The sequence below is a fragment of the Mixophyes fleayi genome, chromosome 4 (genome assembly GCF_038048845.1).
Source record: "Mixophyes fleayi isolate aMixFle1 chromosome 4, aMixFle1.hap1, whole genome shotgun sequence".
NCBI lineage: Eukaryota > Metazoa > Chordata > Amphibia > Anura > Limnodynastidae > Mixophyes > Mixophyes fleayi.
Genome location: NC_134405.1, coordinates 111,570,872 through 111,591,722, shown reverse-complemented (window position 1 = coordinate 111,591,722; position 20,851 = coordinate 111,570,872). Strand labels below are relative to the sequence as shown.

At 35.6% G+C, this 20,851-nt stretch overlaps 1 protein-coding gene across 1 annotated transcript in view; it reads left to right on the top strand.

Annotated features, from left to right (window-relative positions):
• Positions 1-9,982: 9,982 nt before the first annotated feature.
• ONECUT1 (one cut homeobox 1) overlaps positions 9,983-20,851 on the top strand; it is a 34,652-nt gene continuing 23,783 nt past the window's right edge. Inside the window, exon 1 of the mRNA XM_075205210.1 lies at positions 9,983-11,332. Within this exon, the coding sequence (XP_075061311.1) occupies positions 10,243-11,332 (1,090 nt within the window). The 5' untranslated portion in view covers positions 9,983-10,242. The remainder of the gene's footprint in view (positions 11,333-20,851) is intronic.

The window sequence follows — 20,851 nt, the reverse complement described above, 5'->3', positions numbered from 1 at the left end:
CCTGGAGCAAGAGGTTGTTTTGAAGTGGATACTGTACATATCTGCTGAAGAGGGAGAGACCAACCACCAGATGCAAGAGGAACGTGGCATGTTTCTGCCTGTGTGCCCTGTCCCAGGCTGGAGGAGGAATCATTTCGTATTTAATATATTTTTTTCCTTTTTTTTGCCCTGAATAAAATGCATACACATGTTCTTGATGTTTGGTGTTTTCACTGGAATGGACAGATCTACAGTCTCGGGGTATCCCTCTATCATTTGAAATTATGCTGATAGATTTTTTTTTTAGGGGCAAACCTAGGATGAAAATCTGCCTGGGATGTCAAAGAGGCAACTTGCCATGAAATCTGCTAATGTGCTGCGGATCACGGGGGTAAGCAGATGTAACTGGAGAAAGGAAGCATTGGGAATTAAAACACACCTTGAATGAACTCATGGCTAAAGGGAGACGAGAGGCTGAGGAAAGTGTAGAGGTGAAATTTGGTGCCCTGCTGAGTTTAGTGGGCATGCAAACAAGCTGTAATGCTTCTCAGAGGTCAGCAGCAGCGTCACAACCTCAATGCTGTCCTGTTACATCCTCTGTGCTATGGGGGTCATTATCTGTACACCACTAGCAGGCAATTGTTGAAGAGCTCTGTTATTATTAATACGTATGTGAGATTTATATCTAACTAGGAGATATCGATGATAGATTTTATATATATATATATATATATATATATATATATATATATATATATATATATATATATTATACACACATACACACACAGACGTGTGTGTGCGTTATGTATGGGAGTCCTTATATACAGGATGAGGGTACACGCCCGATTTCTGATGATACAATAATGCTGTGTTATATGTGTATGTGATTTTCTGAACACACTGACAAGAAGGAGGTGGCTCTTGTAAAAAAAGGGCGCAGAGTAAAACATCTTCTACAGAATAGAATTTGCTCCTAATATATACAGTTTGCGCTTTTGCCGATTTGCCTTTTGCAATACATAAATGTTTTCAGTACATGAGTGACAGGTTAACTATATTTCAGCGAATTAAAGCTCCTATTGAAATAACAGTATGTTCCTAGTTTACATTATCACCAGTTATTTATATTGCTCCGACCCTAACACCCGGGATATGTAACAAATATAAAATAGAATAGTAAGAAAATAATAAGACCATCTTATATCTGGGACACATTGTTGGATAGAAATCCATTTACAGATGAAATGTTAGAACCCGCAAAGATACCGACGAATTACTGTGTAGATTTCACTCCATTAAATAATGAGAACAACGAGGGATAATGTAAGGCTCAAATTCAATAATTTGCACAATATTTGATATATATTATATAGTTACAGGTATTCCCCAATCCACTATAAAAGACACAGCTGTTTACATGGAAAAATCTCAGAGCTAGCTCTTTAATGACCTAGACAACTTGTGCTATAACAAAAAATTGCACTGTCTCCAAACCCATTTTATATATTAATACCTATATACTCCCTAGGTGAGAACAGACCAATGCATGTAATATAAGATAGGTATATTTTGTTATGTTACTGCTGCCCATTTCTGTTTTTAGTTGCGTTTAGAGTATCATGATTAACTCCCTCGATGCTGGTTACGTTTCTCTGTCAGAGCCGAGGTGTTTGACAGATCTCAGGACAGAACCTGTTCTCCGGGTTCTATATAATAGTTGGTATGAGACGGAAGTGACGATCTTGATGTACTTTTCACTGATGCCCTGTTGGACTGTATCATAGAAATGCCGAGAAGATCATTAAGTCTGATGCAGATAAACAATCTATATGAAACAAGCTGCTCGGCACCGTCAGTGAACATGATTTCAATACATAATTTAAAGGGGCTTCTGCCCTACAGACCTGAAAATCTTGCCGTACTTTGACAAAAAAAAACAACAGAAATGTTGTTGTTTGACACAATAATTAATGTGGTATTTAAACTGTTAAATATGATGCTTTACACAGAGATTAAAACTTGATGCAGTCAGGGAGAAACAGGATCTTCCATATTAGCTACATTTACTGGTATGCACGTGATTGCCTCATAATAAAATCGTGAAATCTATTTGTGTGCTATAGGGATACCTGACCAGATGCAGTTTATTTACTAATTCGAGAAATATTGCTACCTGATCAACTAAATTCAGGGTTCAGTTATGGTAAAAAGAAATACAGGTAACGTGGAAATAATGAGTATGGTAGAAATAAATCAGTAGGGGCACTGAGGGACAAATGTAATTGACTTAATTTCACTGTTTTAATGGGTTAACATGAGAAATCGATATGCAAATCTGTTGTTAGGCGCAAGAGGAATAGCAAACACTCTTTGGGGTCTGAAAGTGTAAAATGATTCAGTGTGGCATTCTGTAATTTAGTTATGTTATGTTAGGTCAATTAAAAGTCTGCTAATCTCCAAGATGTAATGCCTTGCTGCAGAATAAGCTGTGATGTATGTCTGGTGACAGTCAATAACAATTAGAAATAAACTAGATTTATTAGAGCGGTATGGTTTGTCAGAACACTCTAATAACCAGTTCCAGATAGATAGATAGATAGATAGATAGATAGATAGATAGATAGATAGATAGATAAACAGAGGGTGAGAGAGAGAGAGAGAGAGAGAGAGAGAGAGAGAGAGAGAGAGAGAGAGAGATACAGAGATACAGAGAGAGAGAGAGAGAGACAGAGACAGAGAGACAGAGAGAGACACAGAGAGAGACAGAGATAGAGACCATGGTAATGAAACATTTTTATTGCGTGATGAGAATTTTTTTTATTCAAGTTCACTTCATAATGTTCGATTTAAACGACTCATTTCACTATACATCAAGAGAGAAATGTATGGGTTTTACAAAATCAACCTAGTAAAAAATGGTGAGCAACAACTCCTCATTTATACTAAATCACTCCTCTCTGTAAATACCTTTTATTCTGGGTTCTTATATGAAAATAACTCTTCTCAATGTAACCATATAGAAAGATAATAAATCTTATCTCACCATTGTTTTTCCCTCAAATGAAGAAATATGTGCAGTTCTGTGTGGGCTTTTTTCAGTCTCACCGAGAACAAGTTGTAGAACTGATTGCACCATGTGAAACTACAGCTTTAGTCTCAGTACATTTATTACATATACAATATATAATATTTTCCCTAGCTTCATTTCTACAATAAAATATAACACTAATTTGTGTGTTTAAAGGACATACTCTGCTTTTCATAATTATTTTTATTCCAGATGTGTTCTTTACTTTGAGCACATCATGTACATAAACACACACACACACACACATGCACACATACATACATACATACATACATACATACATACATACACACATCTATCTATCTATCTATCTATCTATCTACACACTCCATATATTCCACGCAAAATGTGTAAATTGTACACACAACTAAACCATTATTAAATCTGTATGTAGTTGTATATATATATATATATATATATATATATATATATATATATATATATATATATATTTGTGTGTGTGTTATCATATATACCTATACATACAAATACTGCAAATGATTACTCTTTCATGTAGTATCCGATAAATATACATTACCTATTTGACTTTTTTGTCAATTGTAACAATTATTTTTTGCCCGTCTTGCTATATTTACCCATTTTTATCATCAAAGGTATATTCATATGATTGTGTATGTGAGCGATATGCTCAAACTAGATCCTTAACTCAAAAATCAGTAATTGGAGAATAATCTGTATATTAAGGAGTCCATTTTTTTTATCAATCTAAATTAAATATATGATTTCATTTTAGTGTGGAGAATATGTGCATATTAGTGTCACTCTGTTGTAGCACCCATAATTCACGTAGATCCCAATCAATAAACAAATTACATTAACTATTCATTTTAAACCATATTATAAAGTCTCCTCATTGTGTGTTATTCCGGTTTTGGCTAAAAAAAATTATCTCATTTTTCTTTGGAAGTGTTAATTTCTAACTCAGATTTCCTGGCTCTTTAATGTGTTTACCTTAGTAAATCACTGACTATAAATGGATTTAGATCCAGCCTGAGTGGTTGAAATACCAATAAAATCGATGCACAGTTTTGCTGTGACTCTGCATTTACCTTTTGCTGGAAACAAAATAAATCCTTCTTAATATTAAACGTTTTGTATGAGGTGTTTGCAGTCCTTATCACACCATATTATTACACAGATTAAAAAACATGTAGGATGGAAGAGTCAGTAGATTAAGCTGACAATCATTCTCAATGTCATTTGGAAATTTTTTAACTTTGTGGTTCAGTGTGTCAACCTTGATATTTAAACAATGATACGGATACTTGTTTAACAAGTAAACTGCACAGAGGATCCTGGCAACGCCATTACTTTCAGTTGTCTATTATTTGTACCAAAGTATGTTTTACAAAATATATCATTGTACTATTGCACCTGTGTGCGTGAATGCGATGCGCCTCGTCACTGGCCGTGTGGGTTAACAATATAAATATAGTAGTATAATGCAATATACCTTTGCGTGTACAATATAAATACTGTAAATATTATCAATATAATTTCATTAATTTTACACACGTATATGTGAACGTAAACACACATATGCGTACACACACACACACACACACACACATATATATATATATATATATATATATATATATATATATGTAAATATTATATATTTATATATATATATATGTAAATATTATATATTTATATATAAATTACATTTATATTATATATATATATATATATATATACATATATATATATATATATATATATATATATATATATATATATATAATGTGTGTGTGTGTGTGTGTGTTTGTGTGTGTGTATAAAGTTTAATAAAGTGAAAATTCCGTGAAAATATAGAATAAACTCTACTTTTGTAGTGACTGATATGTTTTTATATTATTATTACTCTATTCTATAATATAAGAATATCTGTATAATTTAGGAACACAATATCTCATCTTGCTTCTACTGTTAATCGAAGTGACATTTTAGTGGATTGTTTAGAGGTATATGCTGTAAAATGTACTTTGAAGCCGATAGTTAATGTGGTTATGGTTAATCGTTCAGGTGCATTTGAATCTAAGACCAGGTATTATATATTTATGTGTCCTGATATTTTCCATGAACATGCCTTTGCAATGACAATTTCCCTACTCTTGATATCAATGTAAAAGGAAATATGAATGTGTATCCCGTAAACTATAAAAGTGTTCTTGGACGGATTCTAACGCCAACATTCTATTTTCTTCCATTTGCGAGTAAACTATATATAGAAATTCAAAATGTAAATAAGCCGGTGCAAAAATGAAAGACGAAAACACAAACTTTAAAAACTATCTTTCCTTGTTTTACCTGTATTAGTCAAAGTACTGATTTATTGTCATCAGGTCCATATGGCAGGCACGTAGTAGGTTTTTAGATCGTCCATGTTCTTAAATAATTATTGAAATAACTTCTATTTTCCTCAACATTATATTTATGTATTTTACTATATGCGTACTATTTGCATTTATGACGGATAAAAAGTTTACCTATTGATCTTGTTTTTGTTTTGTTTTCCATCATTAACATCATTAATACAGGCTATCAATAACTCTGTCGTTTGCAGCATAGCTTCACAGTATTGATCCATTCAGCTATTCATCTCTGCCATACAAGACATGGAATAATTTTCGCATTACAGTAGCCTGGATTTGCTTTTAATTCATATTTAAAGCTGCAACTGGCCCCGCGGAGCTCTCTGTGCAAAGACTGGAGGCGCCTAATTAATAATAACTCAGAAACTAAGGAAGGCTTCAGTATGTAAATAATTAATACAGGCATCTATGTCTCTTTCAATATTACTACTTTAAAGTTTTCAAGTTTGTTGGGACGAGCTTGTCTGCAGTTTAAAGAGTTAGGTCGCAAATCTACTGAACAAACACTTTTTATGTAGTGTGTGTGCATCTGTGTGTGTGTGTGTGTGTGTGTGTGTGTGTGTGTGTGTGTGTGTGTGTGTGTCTTTGTGTGTGTCTGTGTGTACAAAAATACAGTGTGTTATGTATCTAAAGCTGTATTATAATTGAGGTGCACTATATGTCGATCTTTAAACATGTATTTTGTACGTGTACAGATACATGAATATTGGTGTGGGGGGGGGGGGCAGTAGAAAAATGTAATTAAAAGTTAACTGTATTAGTAGACAGGTAAGGATCCGTGCGTGTACATAGATGCGTGTTGTATAAAGACAAGAGGGATAGAAAATCAGAGAGAAGGTATTCACTACACGATGAAATTGTCACTCAGAGATCACAAGGCAATGAATCAATTAAATGTGCCATTGTGAAAGCTCATCATTATCCCGTAATAATATGCACACATAAATGTACACAAAGCTGCATGTTGTATATGAGTACAGGCCAAGTAAAAACTATGAGGAGTGGAATTTCTATGAATTCTTTCTATGCAGACTACAACAATAGATCCAAATGGCAAACAACCCTTATCAATGCATGATAGTATCCCCACTATGTCTGCTAAGGTTGCTCTCTGCTTAGATAGGTGGGCGATGCTGTTACTTATGAACTAATCGTCAGATAGAAGGGAGAGACACCCACATGAAGGCCGCTTGAATGAATCTTAACAAAAGTGTAATTTTCCCCTCTTGCAAGCCAGAAAGACACGAGTGTGAATGAAAAATATCGACCACTATGAGAATATGAGCAGATGCTGCATCTACTAATACCACAGTGCTCACTCCATATTACCTAAGACTGCCTCCAATCCACTCCATGGGCCTAGCATCACTGTCCTACACTCACCACCAACTACCGCAAAACAAGGCGTAGACATAGTGGATTTAATACACAGCGGGTCAGGAACCCACAAAATCACAATGATCACTCTAGATATTTATTTCGTGGGTCTCTCACTTACACCTCTTTAGTGAACTTTAGTTTCGGTGTATAAAGCTACTGACGTTGTGGTTGCATTTATTCGGTATTGTTTCTTAAGAGTTTTACATACATTGATGCAGAATACTTTTTCAGAAAATTAAGAACAGTATTGGAAAAATGTGGGCTATGCTTTGTCCATCTTACTACAACATTTTGTTGTCTCATACATTTGATTTATTCCCTACTTGATGTGCTCTCTTTTATTTAAACTAATAAAACCGGCACCCCCCTTGTTCTCCCTCTTTCCATTATGTGACTTTCTGGCGACAGATGTAGATGTATTTGTAGATGGACAAGTTTGCAGGAAGCTCTGGAGAAATTCAACTGTCCAGCTGGCAGCTGTTGGCTTTTGGAGTCTTCACGCGTCACCTTTGACATGCTGCCTATTGGAGAAGTGCAGAGTCCTCCATCCACTGACCAGTGCAAGCTGTCACCACCAACACATGGACAGCAAGTGACTGGGGCGTCAGCATCCTCCTACAGCCCCAGCAGATCATGGCACTCTATGCCCACTACAAAGGAAATCACGCTTTAATTGTAACACAAGTTAAGATCGCGTTATTGACCTATGCATGTCGCATGGTGTATCTATACTTAGCGTAGATAGGTGAATGGTGCCAAAATACAATTACAAAAAGTATATATTATTATAAAAAAATACAAATAGAGAGATAAGAGATTGAAATGAATATATATATATATATATATATATATATATATATATATATATATATACATATATAAATAGAGAGATAATAGATTGAAATCAATATATATATATATATATATATATATATATATATATATATATATATACAAATAGAGAGATAATAGATTGAAATCAATATATATATATATATATATATATATATATATATATATATACACACACACACACACACACACACACACACACACACACACACACAAAGACAGGGTGTAATATATATATATATATATATTATTATCTGCACATGACATCAACGTCCCGCAGAATTCGTTATTGCATAAAGATTCTAGAGTCATCATGTTACTTCTATTTGTGTTCCTGTTCTGGAGTATAGCATGAGCTTTAAAGAATTCATATTACAATGGAGTAATACAAGAGAGTGACTAAATGTCCCTTTTCTGCAGTGGATTAGCAAACAAAAAAAAATATTTGAAGAGGTAACGATTATTCTGTTGAAAACCTGTCTGTTGATACATTAACTGTGATTGATCAGAACTTATTTGCCTAAATGCGTTTTGCTCTCAAGGTTAATTTTTACACTATTTTACACTTAGCAAGTTTGGCTCCTGCCCGTGCTGGTTATAACCTAAGTTATTTTCCAGCTGGTAATTAGCAGCTTTCCAGGAGCACTGGCGGCCAATACAACTATGGCGAAATACATTTTGAATCAAGGTTTGAAAATAATACCTATCGAATGAAAAAAAAATAATAGTAATGTAGAAGGGAATTGTGGTAGCTGAATGCTAAAAATCTTACACAATTTCAGTTGCTGGTAAAAAATAAAAATAAAATGGAAACTTTGGTGTTATTTGAACACAGTAATGTGTTATGCCCGAAGCTGGATTTCGGGTGGTAAGGGGTTAAAGGGCGGACTGACCATTTCTTGCAGCCCAGCTAGGACACAAGGAATGGACATTTCGGCTGCTGTGTCTGGCTGTGTCCTGGCTTTATACAATAGACACATCTGTCCTTGTTTTCAGCACAATCCTGCGGTAGCCTATCATGACACCTGCACGTCTCTGTCATTTACTTCAAATATACAAATATGGCACTAACATTTCTATGTATGAAAAATATTTTAGAGGCAAACAGAAGATTGGAAGAATACAATAAAAAAAATGCTTGCGAATTTCTTAATATAGTGATTTTGTGCACCTCTAATCTAAATGACAAACAGTTCTAGGCAATATGTAAAGTAGACATGTGTAATATTGTTCCTGTAGAGAAACGCAACGTTGTGGTTTAGACTGTAATACAATCTGGGAGAAAGTGAATGGAAGAACAGATTTTTTTTTCTTTTAGGCTTGTATAGTTTTGCTTTCACTTAATTAGATACATTTCAGTTTATTTATGGATTAGGGGAGCAGATCAAGGAGGAAAATGGTAACAAGCTATTCTAAATTATTGGCAGGTTAAACAGAAATCACTGTTCTTTTATCTTGATGTGTTGACTGGAGGAAAACCCGGAAGTTAAAATTAAAATTCAATTTGAGCAGGCACACACGCACTCATAATGCAAAGTCACCAAAGGGGAGGAACCTGGGAATGTAATTACAACACTAAACTCGCCTCTGTCTGACATGCTGGGGAAGTACGGGGAAGAGTGGGAGTGAGTCTATTAACGTTATATTTTATGCATTCACCAGTTCATTTTCAATTGATATACATATATATCTTTAGAATCAAAACTGTTGCATTTTATATTACTGATAGTAAAAAGAGTGGTATAATAATGAGATAGTATCACACTCACATGCAGAAGAAACATCTGGCTCTCCAGATGTTTTGGAACTACAAGCATCAGCATGTACTGCCGTTTAAACGCGTGTTGGGACTTGTAGTTCTACAACAATTATAGGGTCACAAGATCCCTAACCATGTCTCTACAGCTCTCAGGCTTATGTTCTAACCCCTACCTAGCCTCTGCTGTCAGCAATGCATTGAAATATACATGGTTAATAGGATTCATAACAAGTAGGAATGACCAGAAACATGAATAATATAGTCTACAATATAACTGTATTCTCCAGAATTTCTTTAATACAATGTCTGACTGACTTCAATGTCTGTCCAAGCTATAGGAGATAGGCTTTCTCCTTTAATTGTTGTGCCCTGCTATCTGTAGCTGGAGCAGGCGAGAAGCTGGCGTTTGTATGGTAAATAGAAGCCTTGCTCCCTTATTAAGTGGGAGTGATGTCACAAGGAACTGTGAGCTTTACACTGCGCTCGACTGCGCATGCTCCGTGCTGCTCGGCAGCTGCAGGGGCAGCTCTGTGACTGTACACATTGAACAGTGAGAGACATGGCAAGAGATGGCGAGGGGAATGAGCAGACTCCAATCACTGCTGCTGATGCTCTGATAAAGGGACAGGGGCCTTAAAGCTAGGAAAAATAACAATAATAATAAAAAAGAATCTAATGAAAACAACAAGTGAAGAAGACAAGAAGTTCAATGTAAAGCATTCCTGGGACGATTAACCAGCACGCCAGATAGATGTGTTGTCCACAAGCCTGCACGTATAAACATGAACGCTCAGCTGACCATGGACAATATTGGCGATCTGCACGGGGTGAGCCATGATCCGGTATCGTCCACTGCTGATCTCATGAACAGCAGCCCACATCACCGAGGACCGGTGACCCATCGCAACAATCACCTGGCTGCTCATCCCAGATCCATGGGCATGGCATCCATACTGGACGGAGGAGACTATCACCACCACCACCACCACCACAGACCCCCCGACCATGCCTTAACGGGGCCACTCCATCCCACCATGACCATGGCTTGTGATACCCCACCGGGCATGAGTATGAGCAGCACCTACACCACGCTGACCCCTCTCCAGCCCCTACCACCCATATCCACGGTATCGGACAAATTCCCACATCACCACCACCACCATCATCACCACCACCCACACCAGCGGATACCGGGCAATGTCAGCGGCAGCTTTACTTTCATGAGGGATGACAGGGGTTTGACATCTATGAACAATCTTTACACCCCCTACCATAAGGATGTAACCGGTATGGGACAAAGCTTGTCTCCCCTCTCCGGATCTGGTCTTGGGAGCATCCACAATGCCCAGCAATCCTTGCCTCACTACGCTCACCCCAGTGCCACCATGCCTACTGAAAAAATGCTTACCCCCAATGGGTTTGAAGCCCATCACCCTGCCATGTTGACAAGGCATGGAGAACAACATCTAACCCCGCCATCTGCTGGCATGGTGCCTATCAATGGGATCCCTCATCATCCCCATGCCCATTTAAATGCCCAGGGTCACGGGCAGATTCTGGGCTCCACCAGGGAGCAAAATCCTTCATCTGTGGCTGGATCACAAGTCAACAATGGAAGTAATTCAGGGCAAATGGAAGAAATCAATACCAAAGAAGTAGCTCAGAGAATCACCACCGAGCTGAAACGGTACAGCATCCCTCAGGCGATCTTTGCTCAAAGGGTGCTGTGCCGCTCACAAGGGACCCTCTCAGATCTGCTGAGGAACCCCAAACCTTGGAGCAAGCTGAAATCCGGCCGGGAGACCTTTCGCAGGATGTGGAAGTGGCTGCAGGAACCTGAATTCCAGAGGATGTCAGCTCTCAGGCTAGCAGGTGAGTACCCTCTCTCCATCACTCTTCCATATATGTTCCCATAAATACACTCTTTCTAATGTTCTTCATCTCTTTGAGTTTTCACCTGGGGTCTACGTCCTTTCTAAGTCTGAAATCCCAATGCAAAACTATATATGTACAGTTTTCTTCTTTGTCACCAATAATAATTGTGAAATGGTAGCCCTCTCCATACAGTCTAATCCATCCTATATCTTTTGTATAGAATACTAAGTACAATACATTCCTTACTTCTAAGGGTCGCCTTGCATTGCTGACACTCTATAACTACCATTCTCTTTACCACATCTAGCGTGTCATTTTAACCCTGATGATTTCACCCTGGCATGTCCACACAATAGAATATTCTATCATCTTTTCTTTCCTAACAGGAAGGCTATTCTTGGTCACACGCCTGATACAGCACAGCAATCTCCATTGGTGTATATGACTAAAGAAAGCTTTCACAATCATTCAAATTAAAGACTACATATGAAAACACTAGTGCAATATATTAATATAGTGAGGATAGTTTAAATCCCACGTGAAAGAAGAATGAGGCAGAAAGCATACCCCAATCTTATCTACCACCCATTGTCTTTGTCAAACAATTAATATCGATTGATTGATTGATACCTATCTATTAATCTATAAATCAATACTTGCAGAGACGTTTACAAATACTGAGTCAGTGGAAGCAACAGAGTATTCCCCTCAGCATGTAAATAAACTGTATACTTGTGTGTATTATTCATTTTTAATTTTGTTTAGTGATTTTTGTTTGTCAAATATAATTGAATAAAGTCTGTGTAATGCTAGTGTAGATCTACAGTCACCATCCTGGGATACAGAATATGTCATTTGGTGTAGTATGTAGATTTTAGTTTATCGATCTGTGTACTAATGATTGGCAGGAAGGATGGCTTGGTTCCATTGTCTACTATAAATTACACTTTCTTCTTAACTGCAGCTAAAACAGATTCCCTTTTTAATCCGAGGTTGAATGCAGATAGATAATAGCGTAACCAGGTCTGGTGTTATGCTACTAAATCTTCACACATGACTGATTTTTCTGGATTTGGAGATATATAACCGTACTAACATTACTCTCACACAGCATACATTTGCACCATCCTGATCAAAATAAGCATTGTTGTGTTCTGATACATATATTAACCCCTTTGAATGATTATTAATGCCAGCATTGCATGGTATCTTGCTTTCAGGAAACCTAGAGCATATTGTGAGGAATTTTATAATAACTGATTATTTCGAGTTTAATAGAAAGCGGAGCCTTATTTGAAGGTTTAATTAACTGGCAGGTCTTCATTAATTCGTCCCTGGAGAATGCCAGGCAGTCAATCCGTGGTGCTGTCACAGGCAGTGATCTGTTTTACAGACAAAATAGGGAAGGGCCAGATCCAGTCTCATAATACAGTTTATACTATGTGTGCTCTGCCTCTGTGCTTCCATGTATGTGACTCCTGGAGAGGTGGCACTGTGGTGTGGTCTATAGTATTGTCCATTTATTCTGTCTGCCATACAGGACACAATACAGAATGCCTGGATAAGATAGACTGGGCTGATGCGTACTGTTTATACCAGTCATAGCCGATATGTACGAGTATTCAAACTACCTTGTATTATAGCTACATTCATACAAAAATCATATGAACAGACATAACTGCATATATATATATATATATATATATATATATATATATATACATATACGACTCATAAATATGTGAGCTTGTATTACACACACACACACACACACATAAATATGTTTGTGTGTTCGTGTGTGTGTACAGTATAGTATTTCAAATTCAAAGTATATATATATATATATATATATATATATATATATATATATATATATACCAGAGTATAAACTTTATATATATATATATATATACATATATATATATATATATATATATATATATATTTATATATACACAAATATGCATTCATACTCACACACACGGTAAAATTGCATTTTAGTTTGTGTGTATAACTTTGTCTCATTCTATTAAAACATTCAATTAATGCTGGTTCTATAGGATAACTATGCATTACTACACCGTTAGAGAAATAAAGTAACCTGTACAACTAAGTATGGAATGAAAACAATAAGAATGTGAGCCTAACTAGTGGACATTCTCCAGTGAGAATCATGTGAGGGTTCTCCGCCTCCCCGTGAGGGAGACGATTGATAAGCCGAAGCTTACTTCGATTTGGAGTGTATTTTTACGACAATTTGGTGGAGCAGTATCTCCATTTATTTACATGGATCAATAGTGGAAACAACCGCTTCAATTAGAATGTAGGATCCCCTTCTTGACGTTATCTGAGCATTAATCTGCCAATCTAGAGTGTCTGCTGGAGAGTGGTAACTCGCTGAATACAAATTAATTGCTCAGGCACCTGTACGCAGCGCACACACCGTTATTTTAAAATAATTCTACAATTTCTATAATAATTCTGCAATTTCTCGTATGTAGCCTTTTCTATTCTTCACTAATTATGTTTTAATTACAATTTACACTGTATTTTTTGTTACAATTCGAAGAAGAGCACTTTTGTAATTAAAAGAGTGTACATTTATATTATGTAGAATAACATTAGACAGAAGCATAAATATGTGCAAATATTCCCAGTTAATATAGGCATATTATAAAAAATATTCTCTTCTCATTTGTATTAATACAGACTGCAATAACAATATGCTTCAAATAACAGTATGGACACCATTAGTTTTCTTAATTCAGATATTTTAATAACTGTATATAACACACATTGTTATAAAATTTATACATTTTCACTCTGCATTTAATATACAATACTCTTTCTAAAGAAAACATGCTTAAGTTGCATGCAAATCATTTAATTTATTTATTTTTTACTACGTTTAGAAAGTAGTTCCCTATTTTTATTTCATGGAAAAAATAAATTAATATATCTAAACAATGCTACAAAAATTCCATATAACTATTTCCACTAGGATAAGATCAAACTATTGTCAAGGAATAAAAAAATAGTTAATTAGTGAAAGGTTAACCTGCAGTAAGTAAATTGCCATCATAGTAGCTAAACCAAAATAAAAGCAACAGTATAAAAAAATCACAATTATTATTTATTATTCTAATAATAGTAATAATCACGATAACCACTTTATTGTAACATTTTAAGTTATTTAAATTTATTTTGTACTTTTACTTTATATATAGTATGAATGTGTTTATGTGTGTGTGTGTTTGTGTATGTGTGTGCGCATGTTTGTGCATATGTGTTCATGCATTTCTGTGTTGTTGAATTCCTACCTTTTATTTTGTTATATTTATTGCTTCATCATTTATTGTTCTTCATCATTTATAAAGTTATCTTTGTTCCTGTTTGTCTAATTGCACTCACCAATATCTGTGTTATGAAGGCAAGTGCAATACTCTAAAATACCTATCTCTAACACATACACTATAACAGACATATACATAACAGACATAACACTTTTTTTTTATTTTTTATTTATTAGATCACTGGTATAACAATGATGTTTGCATGTAAAAAAAAAATACAAAACATATAAATGTTTCCTTTGTGGATGCGTATATGTATTTTATGTGCACTGAGAAGTGGTTATGAGATATGTTATATAGTATGTTGTTTTATATCTGTCTTTTAACATATTGTAGTACTTGAGTTTGCCGCAGAAGTCTTTGTGTACCACTGGATCTCTGCAGATGAATGCAGCATGTTGGATTGGCTAATTGCAGGTTTTGAACTCCTAGAATACCACTGCAAATGTTTTATTTGAGTGTTGTCAACCCGCCCTGCAACCACTGTGTCATTTTACATTTGTTTCTGGGCCTCACTTTGGATTAGAATGATTTTCTGCCATAATAGGCCTCTGCTGGTGTCCAAAGGTTGCTTGTGCTCTCTGATTCAATCCATGTTATTTCACACACTTGGGGCTTTCTCTTGTTCCTTACAATGGGCATCAAACACACTCATTTTAAAGTTATTCTTTACACTCAATTGGATTTACTTTTGCGGTTTAATGTAAGCCTAACACTTTCTATGTTTGGACACATTTGCTGATCAATACAAGTTCATACTTCCAGAATCCCTAGGTTTGCAGCCAGCTGATCCTCGTTAAGCAGATAACTGTAACACCTATAACATTTTTTCATTTATTATATATGTGCAGGTTTCTTTTGACTTTGCACATCAGAAACATAACAAAAGTGGTATGATTCATTCATCAAAAGTCCAAAAACTTACGAAAATTTTTTTCTTTGGAAAGAAATTTAAATATATGGATATAAATACTTATTTATATATCTAAACCCTCTGACTTAATGTAGAGTATTCCTAAGAAGAAACATTAGTTTCTTAAAAATGTGGAATTATTTCCTATTCATTTTTCAGTCACGCCAAGTATGTGAATTTTTCTTTTTGCATTTTGTGCAAATTAATTTTCAATGACATCACAGAAGTAGTGCATTATAGTTTACAACAGAGAGAAGTTGTTTAGTGTATAGTGGCAACTTAAACCTGGAATGAAATCAATTTGTTACCTTATCACATATTACAGTACTTACAGGAAACTTCACTTTGTTTACAAGAAAGTGTTTTTTTTAATCCAATAGTATCATTTTATTAATGAATATCTGGCTTGTCTTTTATAGGATATTTACCCATAATATATATACTAAATGTAATAAATAGCATGATACTAATACTATATAAATGTGCAGTAATCCTTAGCAACCAATCAGCTTTTAACATTAGTGGCCCTATTACAAGTTAAAGAATGAAAGGAAATGTCTGATTGGTTGGCATGGGTTACTGCACATTTGAACATTGTTTATAAATGAACCCACCTGTTTAATAATGTATACATTATAAAAAATATAGGTCCTCTTCTAAACAGTGACATTAAAATGTTTCATTACCTCTGGATTGAAAAGAGCTTGTGGAAATTGATTCACTGTGATCAGTCAAGGCATATGCCCTTAACGTGGGCCTTCAATAATATTTGGGTAGCTCATCTCCTTTCATTTACCCAACACCACTTTAATTTAACTCTAAACATGAGAGAATGCCATTTGATAGCTTTGAGTGGCCATTCTTACAGGTGGCTCTGCAAACATTTGTCAGTACACATAAGGGGCCTCATTTGGAGTCAGACGCAATATGTGTCTAAGACTTACATGAAAGAGTAGTAGTGGGAATGTGCCGCAGCTTGGTTGGGTATTATGAGTGGCATGCAACCTCAGTTGCATCCCACTCATAACACCTTACCAAGCTGCGACCAGTTCCTGTAGCTAGCAACTACTTGCGCCACCTAATTCCTGCCGCACTTTTTCAGTCTTGTTTTGACGCCTGTTCCGCCTGCGTCTTGAGCCGACTATCGTAGTTTCTGCGGGTAGACACATATAGTATCTGAATTATTTACGGTCACGCCTACATAACTCCACGTTCCCCACTTTCACTCGTACTAAGACGCAAGCTGCCGCAGTGTTCACTTGCGTCTGAAAAGCAGACGGAACTGCAGGGAACTGTTGCTTACTGCGCATGTCCCATCAGTGGAAATGTGCAGGATGCGCCTGAAATGGACTTTGCGTCCGACTCTAAATGAGGCCTAAGGTATGTTATTCTACGCTCACTACATACTTCCAGGAACATTCTAGCTTCCAATTACTATATTAACAAAACAGTGGTGCCTGCTGTCCCCTTACTCTATTTGTACTGGCACTCAAAACCTTGTCTTACTTTAAAAGGACCTAGCTCTGTATCTGGATTGAAAACATGATTCTCTGCTCACCTTTTCTAAGATTAAGTTCTATTCATCACTTTATGCTTAAATTCCACAGAGCTTTTAATCTCCCACTATGCAAAAAATAATTACTCTTAATATCAGCTTGTTATAACTTTCACACTTTCCCCCTTCCTTGTATTTATTGAATTTTACCACACAATACAGTTGCTTGTCATCTGACCTGTACAGGTGGAGCTCTGGAGCTTACTCCCAATTTCATGTGTAGGCATAATATTATGTTTAATCCATTTATATTGAAAAACATTACACATTCCTTTATGGACAGCATTCGGAAATTAATATATCTTCCGTATGCAGAGAACAAAAAAACCGGAACAAATTTGCACCTTGGTGAAACCATGTTGCATTGGAGGGGGAGGTAAATTTAAAAGGTGGGGACAAATTTAAAGTTGGAATGGGAATGTCCTAGATCAACTTAAATTTCAGTGTAAAAATAAATAAATCAATTATTTGTGGAGTACATGAAAAAGCAGCCAGTATTTTCCTTGCGTGCAAAAAAATAAATTTGCACCCCTTGCACTGTAACATGGTTTGTCCAGGAGCAAATTTACTCTTTTTTTTTCACCCTTGCTCCTAACTCAGCATTATTCCCATAAAGTGTGAGAAGGAAATGTGTATCTATCTATCTATCTATCTATCTATCTATCTATCTATCTATCTATCTATATATAAAATGGACCTATAATTTTTAGGAGAAAGGAGGTTCTTATCTAGCTTGGTGTCATAATGTTTGGATTGCTTAATATGTTATAATGTATTTGTTATTAAACATTGGAACTCCTTGTTAACATAGTGAAAATGTGCAGTAATCCATGGCAGCCAATCAGATGTTAACTTGTACTATGGCCACCAAAACTAAAGGCTGATCGGTTGCCAAGGGGTACTGCGCATTAGCCCCAATTGTACTATTTATTAAATGTAATATATTTATTATGAGTAAACAATCTACAAAAGCTGCATACAAACCAAACTTCATTAAAAAAACAAATGGTAATAGCAAGAAAGAAACAAAACTGTCCTGTATACAAATTAAGTTTCATATAGATTTATTATTTCTGTCTCTCACTCCAAATTAGCCATGTTTCACTCATTAGTCTTTCTCTCCACATTGGTAGGCATCAAAAATATATATTGGTGCCTTAATGTCATCATATTTTTTAACATATATTTAAAACCTTTAGAATATATACAACAGCCCCAGGATACAAAGGGAAACATTTTGCTGTCGTTCAGCTTAGCTACATCCAGCTCAACATACCTGTGTAAAATGTGTCTTTCTTTGGGATACAATTTCCGCCTGCGTTTTAGATGGAATTTGGTCCAACTCTAAATAGAGTTCTATTTTAAGTCTATAGAATGAATACATATTGTGAATATGTAAAAGCACTGAATGCCACAATCCCATGTTCTGTTATTCTAGAACATACAGTATGAATGCAGTGAGTCATGCACACGTGATGATTCCGAATTACATTCACACTGAGATCATGAACTAAGATCCTTTTACATCAGGTTATTTAATTGCAATCTATGTGATTAAGTCATTTTACTAGCATCCTTCCTTAATCACTACTGATTACTGACAACATATTTCACCTGCTTAGTGGTCAAGAGAGCAAATTATTATAAGTTAGCATCCATGACAGAGTTATTCTGGTGTAAGTCTACGCTTTAATAAAAGCTGACATGTCAGATGATGGAAACTGAGGGTAGGGGGGGGGGGGGGGGGGGGGTGGTCCCTTCATCATACTGTTTAAGTGTGATTTGCACGATCTTACTGTAAATATTGCAAGCACTGCAGGCTCATGTGGAGTTGGAGGCATTTGAGCCCCAAATGTTAGCAGGAATATACAAACGCGTGACAAAGCGCATGTTCTTGCACATGCTCAGTGATTGCATCCAACTCTACAATATTATCACATGAAGCTGGTTTACGACAGTAGTAAGAAGTGTAGAGTAGAGAGAGTGTAGACATGGGGCTTGACAGTATTAATAATAATGGTCACATTGCAAATTTCTACACAATATAATAATGTAATGCAGTGTCATATACACAACAGAGAACAGGGGTTTTAATGTATATGAAAGTCACATTTACCACATAAAATACAATTAAATATAAATAAAAAATATAATACAAATTAAATTCAATTAAATTTAGTGAAATTGAATTAAAAAGAAACAACTGTTATTCATACAAAAATCATTTCATGCAGAGATCCAAATGGAAATATCAATTACGTAATGCGACTACATACAGACGCCACTTCATATAATATAGCTGTCACACTAATGAATTAACAACTGTCAGCTGATGAAAAGAAACATCCAATCAAAACTGACTAGTTAGTGCAGATCGTCACCATCATCACTGTATTATTGAACAGCCTTCCAACACCCTCAACAGATACACCTTCTGTCAGGAACCTGTGCGTCTCCATACAGGTCTACTTAAGTAACAATTGCGTGAATACGTCCTTACTGCACTCAAACCTATACTAGCCCTTCCCTTCCTTCCCCTGTTCCACCTCTATAACGAGTCACAAATGCAACTAAACCTGCATTCGGGCAAATGCGTTTGCAATTTTTGGTGCGCATGTGCAGTATATTAACAGTCGTACATTCAACTCTACACGGGGCTCTATGCAGTGAGAATGGAAAAGATAGTCCAAGGTTTTCAAGTATAGTTTAACCAGGGAGATTGTTTGAATGATACAACTCTCCAGACACAAGCAAATGCAACAATGTAGAGCCATTAGTCATATATATATATATATATATATATATATATATATATATATATATATATATATATATATATATATATTGTATACCTGTAATTAATATGTAAGCTAAATGGAAAGATCCGATAACTTATGTTAGCTATTGCTTCATAGCTACTCTGTTGCAGAACTTCAAATGTAAGAATGTTGTGATATTTCCCTTTAAAAGGGTAAATAGGTAGTCAATTCATTTTTCTTCTGACATGTGTTTGAAAATCAACATTTACATTTATCAGCTTATGTGTAACAGCAGGAATTAACTTATGTAGCAACACTGATGCAACAAAGTTTATTAAACAAACAGTACTTATGGTTGCCTGCCAAGTCCTATTGCAGTGAATAAGAAAGGAAGGGGAGAATGACAGGTCAAGCTACTATCTAATTAAATTGAATGGAAAGCCACACTAACCACATGTCAGCTGAAGTCTCCAGTTCACAAGTAGATAGGTTAGAAATAACTTTAATATATGTTGATGGAAGCGGAAGAAAAGTTCATAGCAGTAATTTGCTAATAACTTTATTATCATTTCGGATACATAGAAAATGTTTGAAATTCCCTTTAAATAATAAACCATAGTTGTGTTGCTCTATAGAAAAAGAAAATACCTTTGCCTGAACATGAGTGCAGATTGCTGAATTGTTACAATAAGTGCCAATACAGACCTATCAATGATGCACAAGGTGCAGAGATCTCCAGGCCTACCAGGTCCTGTAGCATTCTATAGTGAATAAACAGGCAAGGCATTCCAGTGTTTATTTCGTCAGCTCAGAGACACTGACAATATTCCTGTACTTATCATAGAGTTTGTAATAATAATTGCCAAATTAATTTACCAAACTGTCTAGAGATCTACAGAATATTTCCCAGACTATTTTGCTGATCACTTCATACTT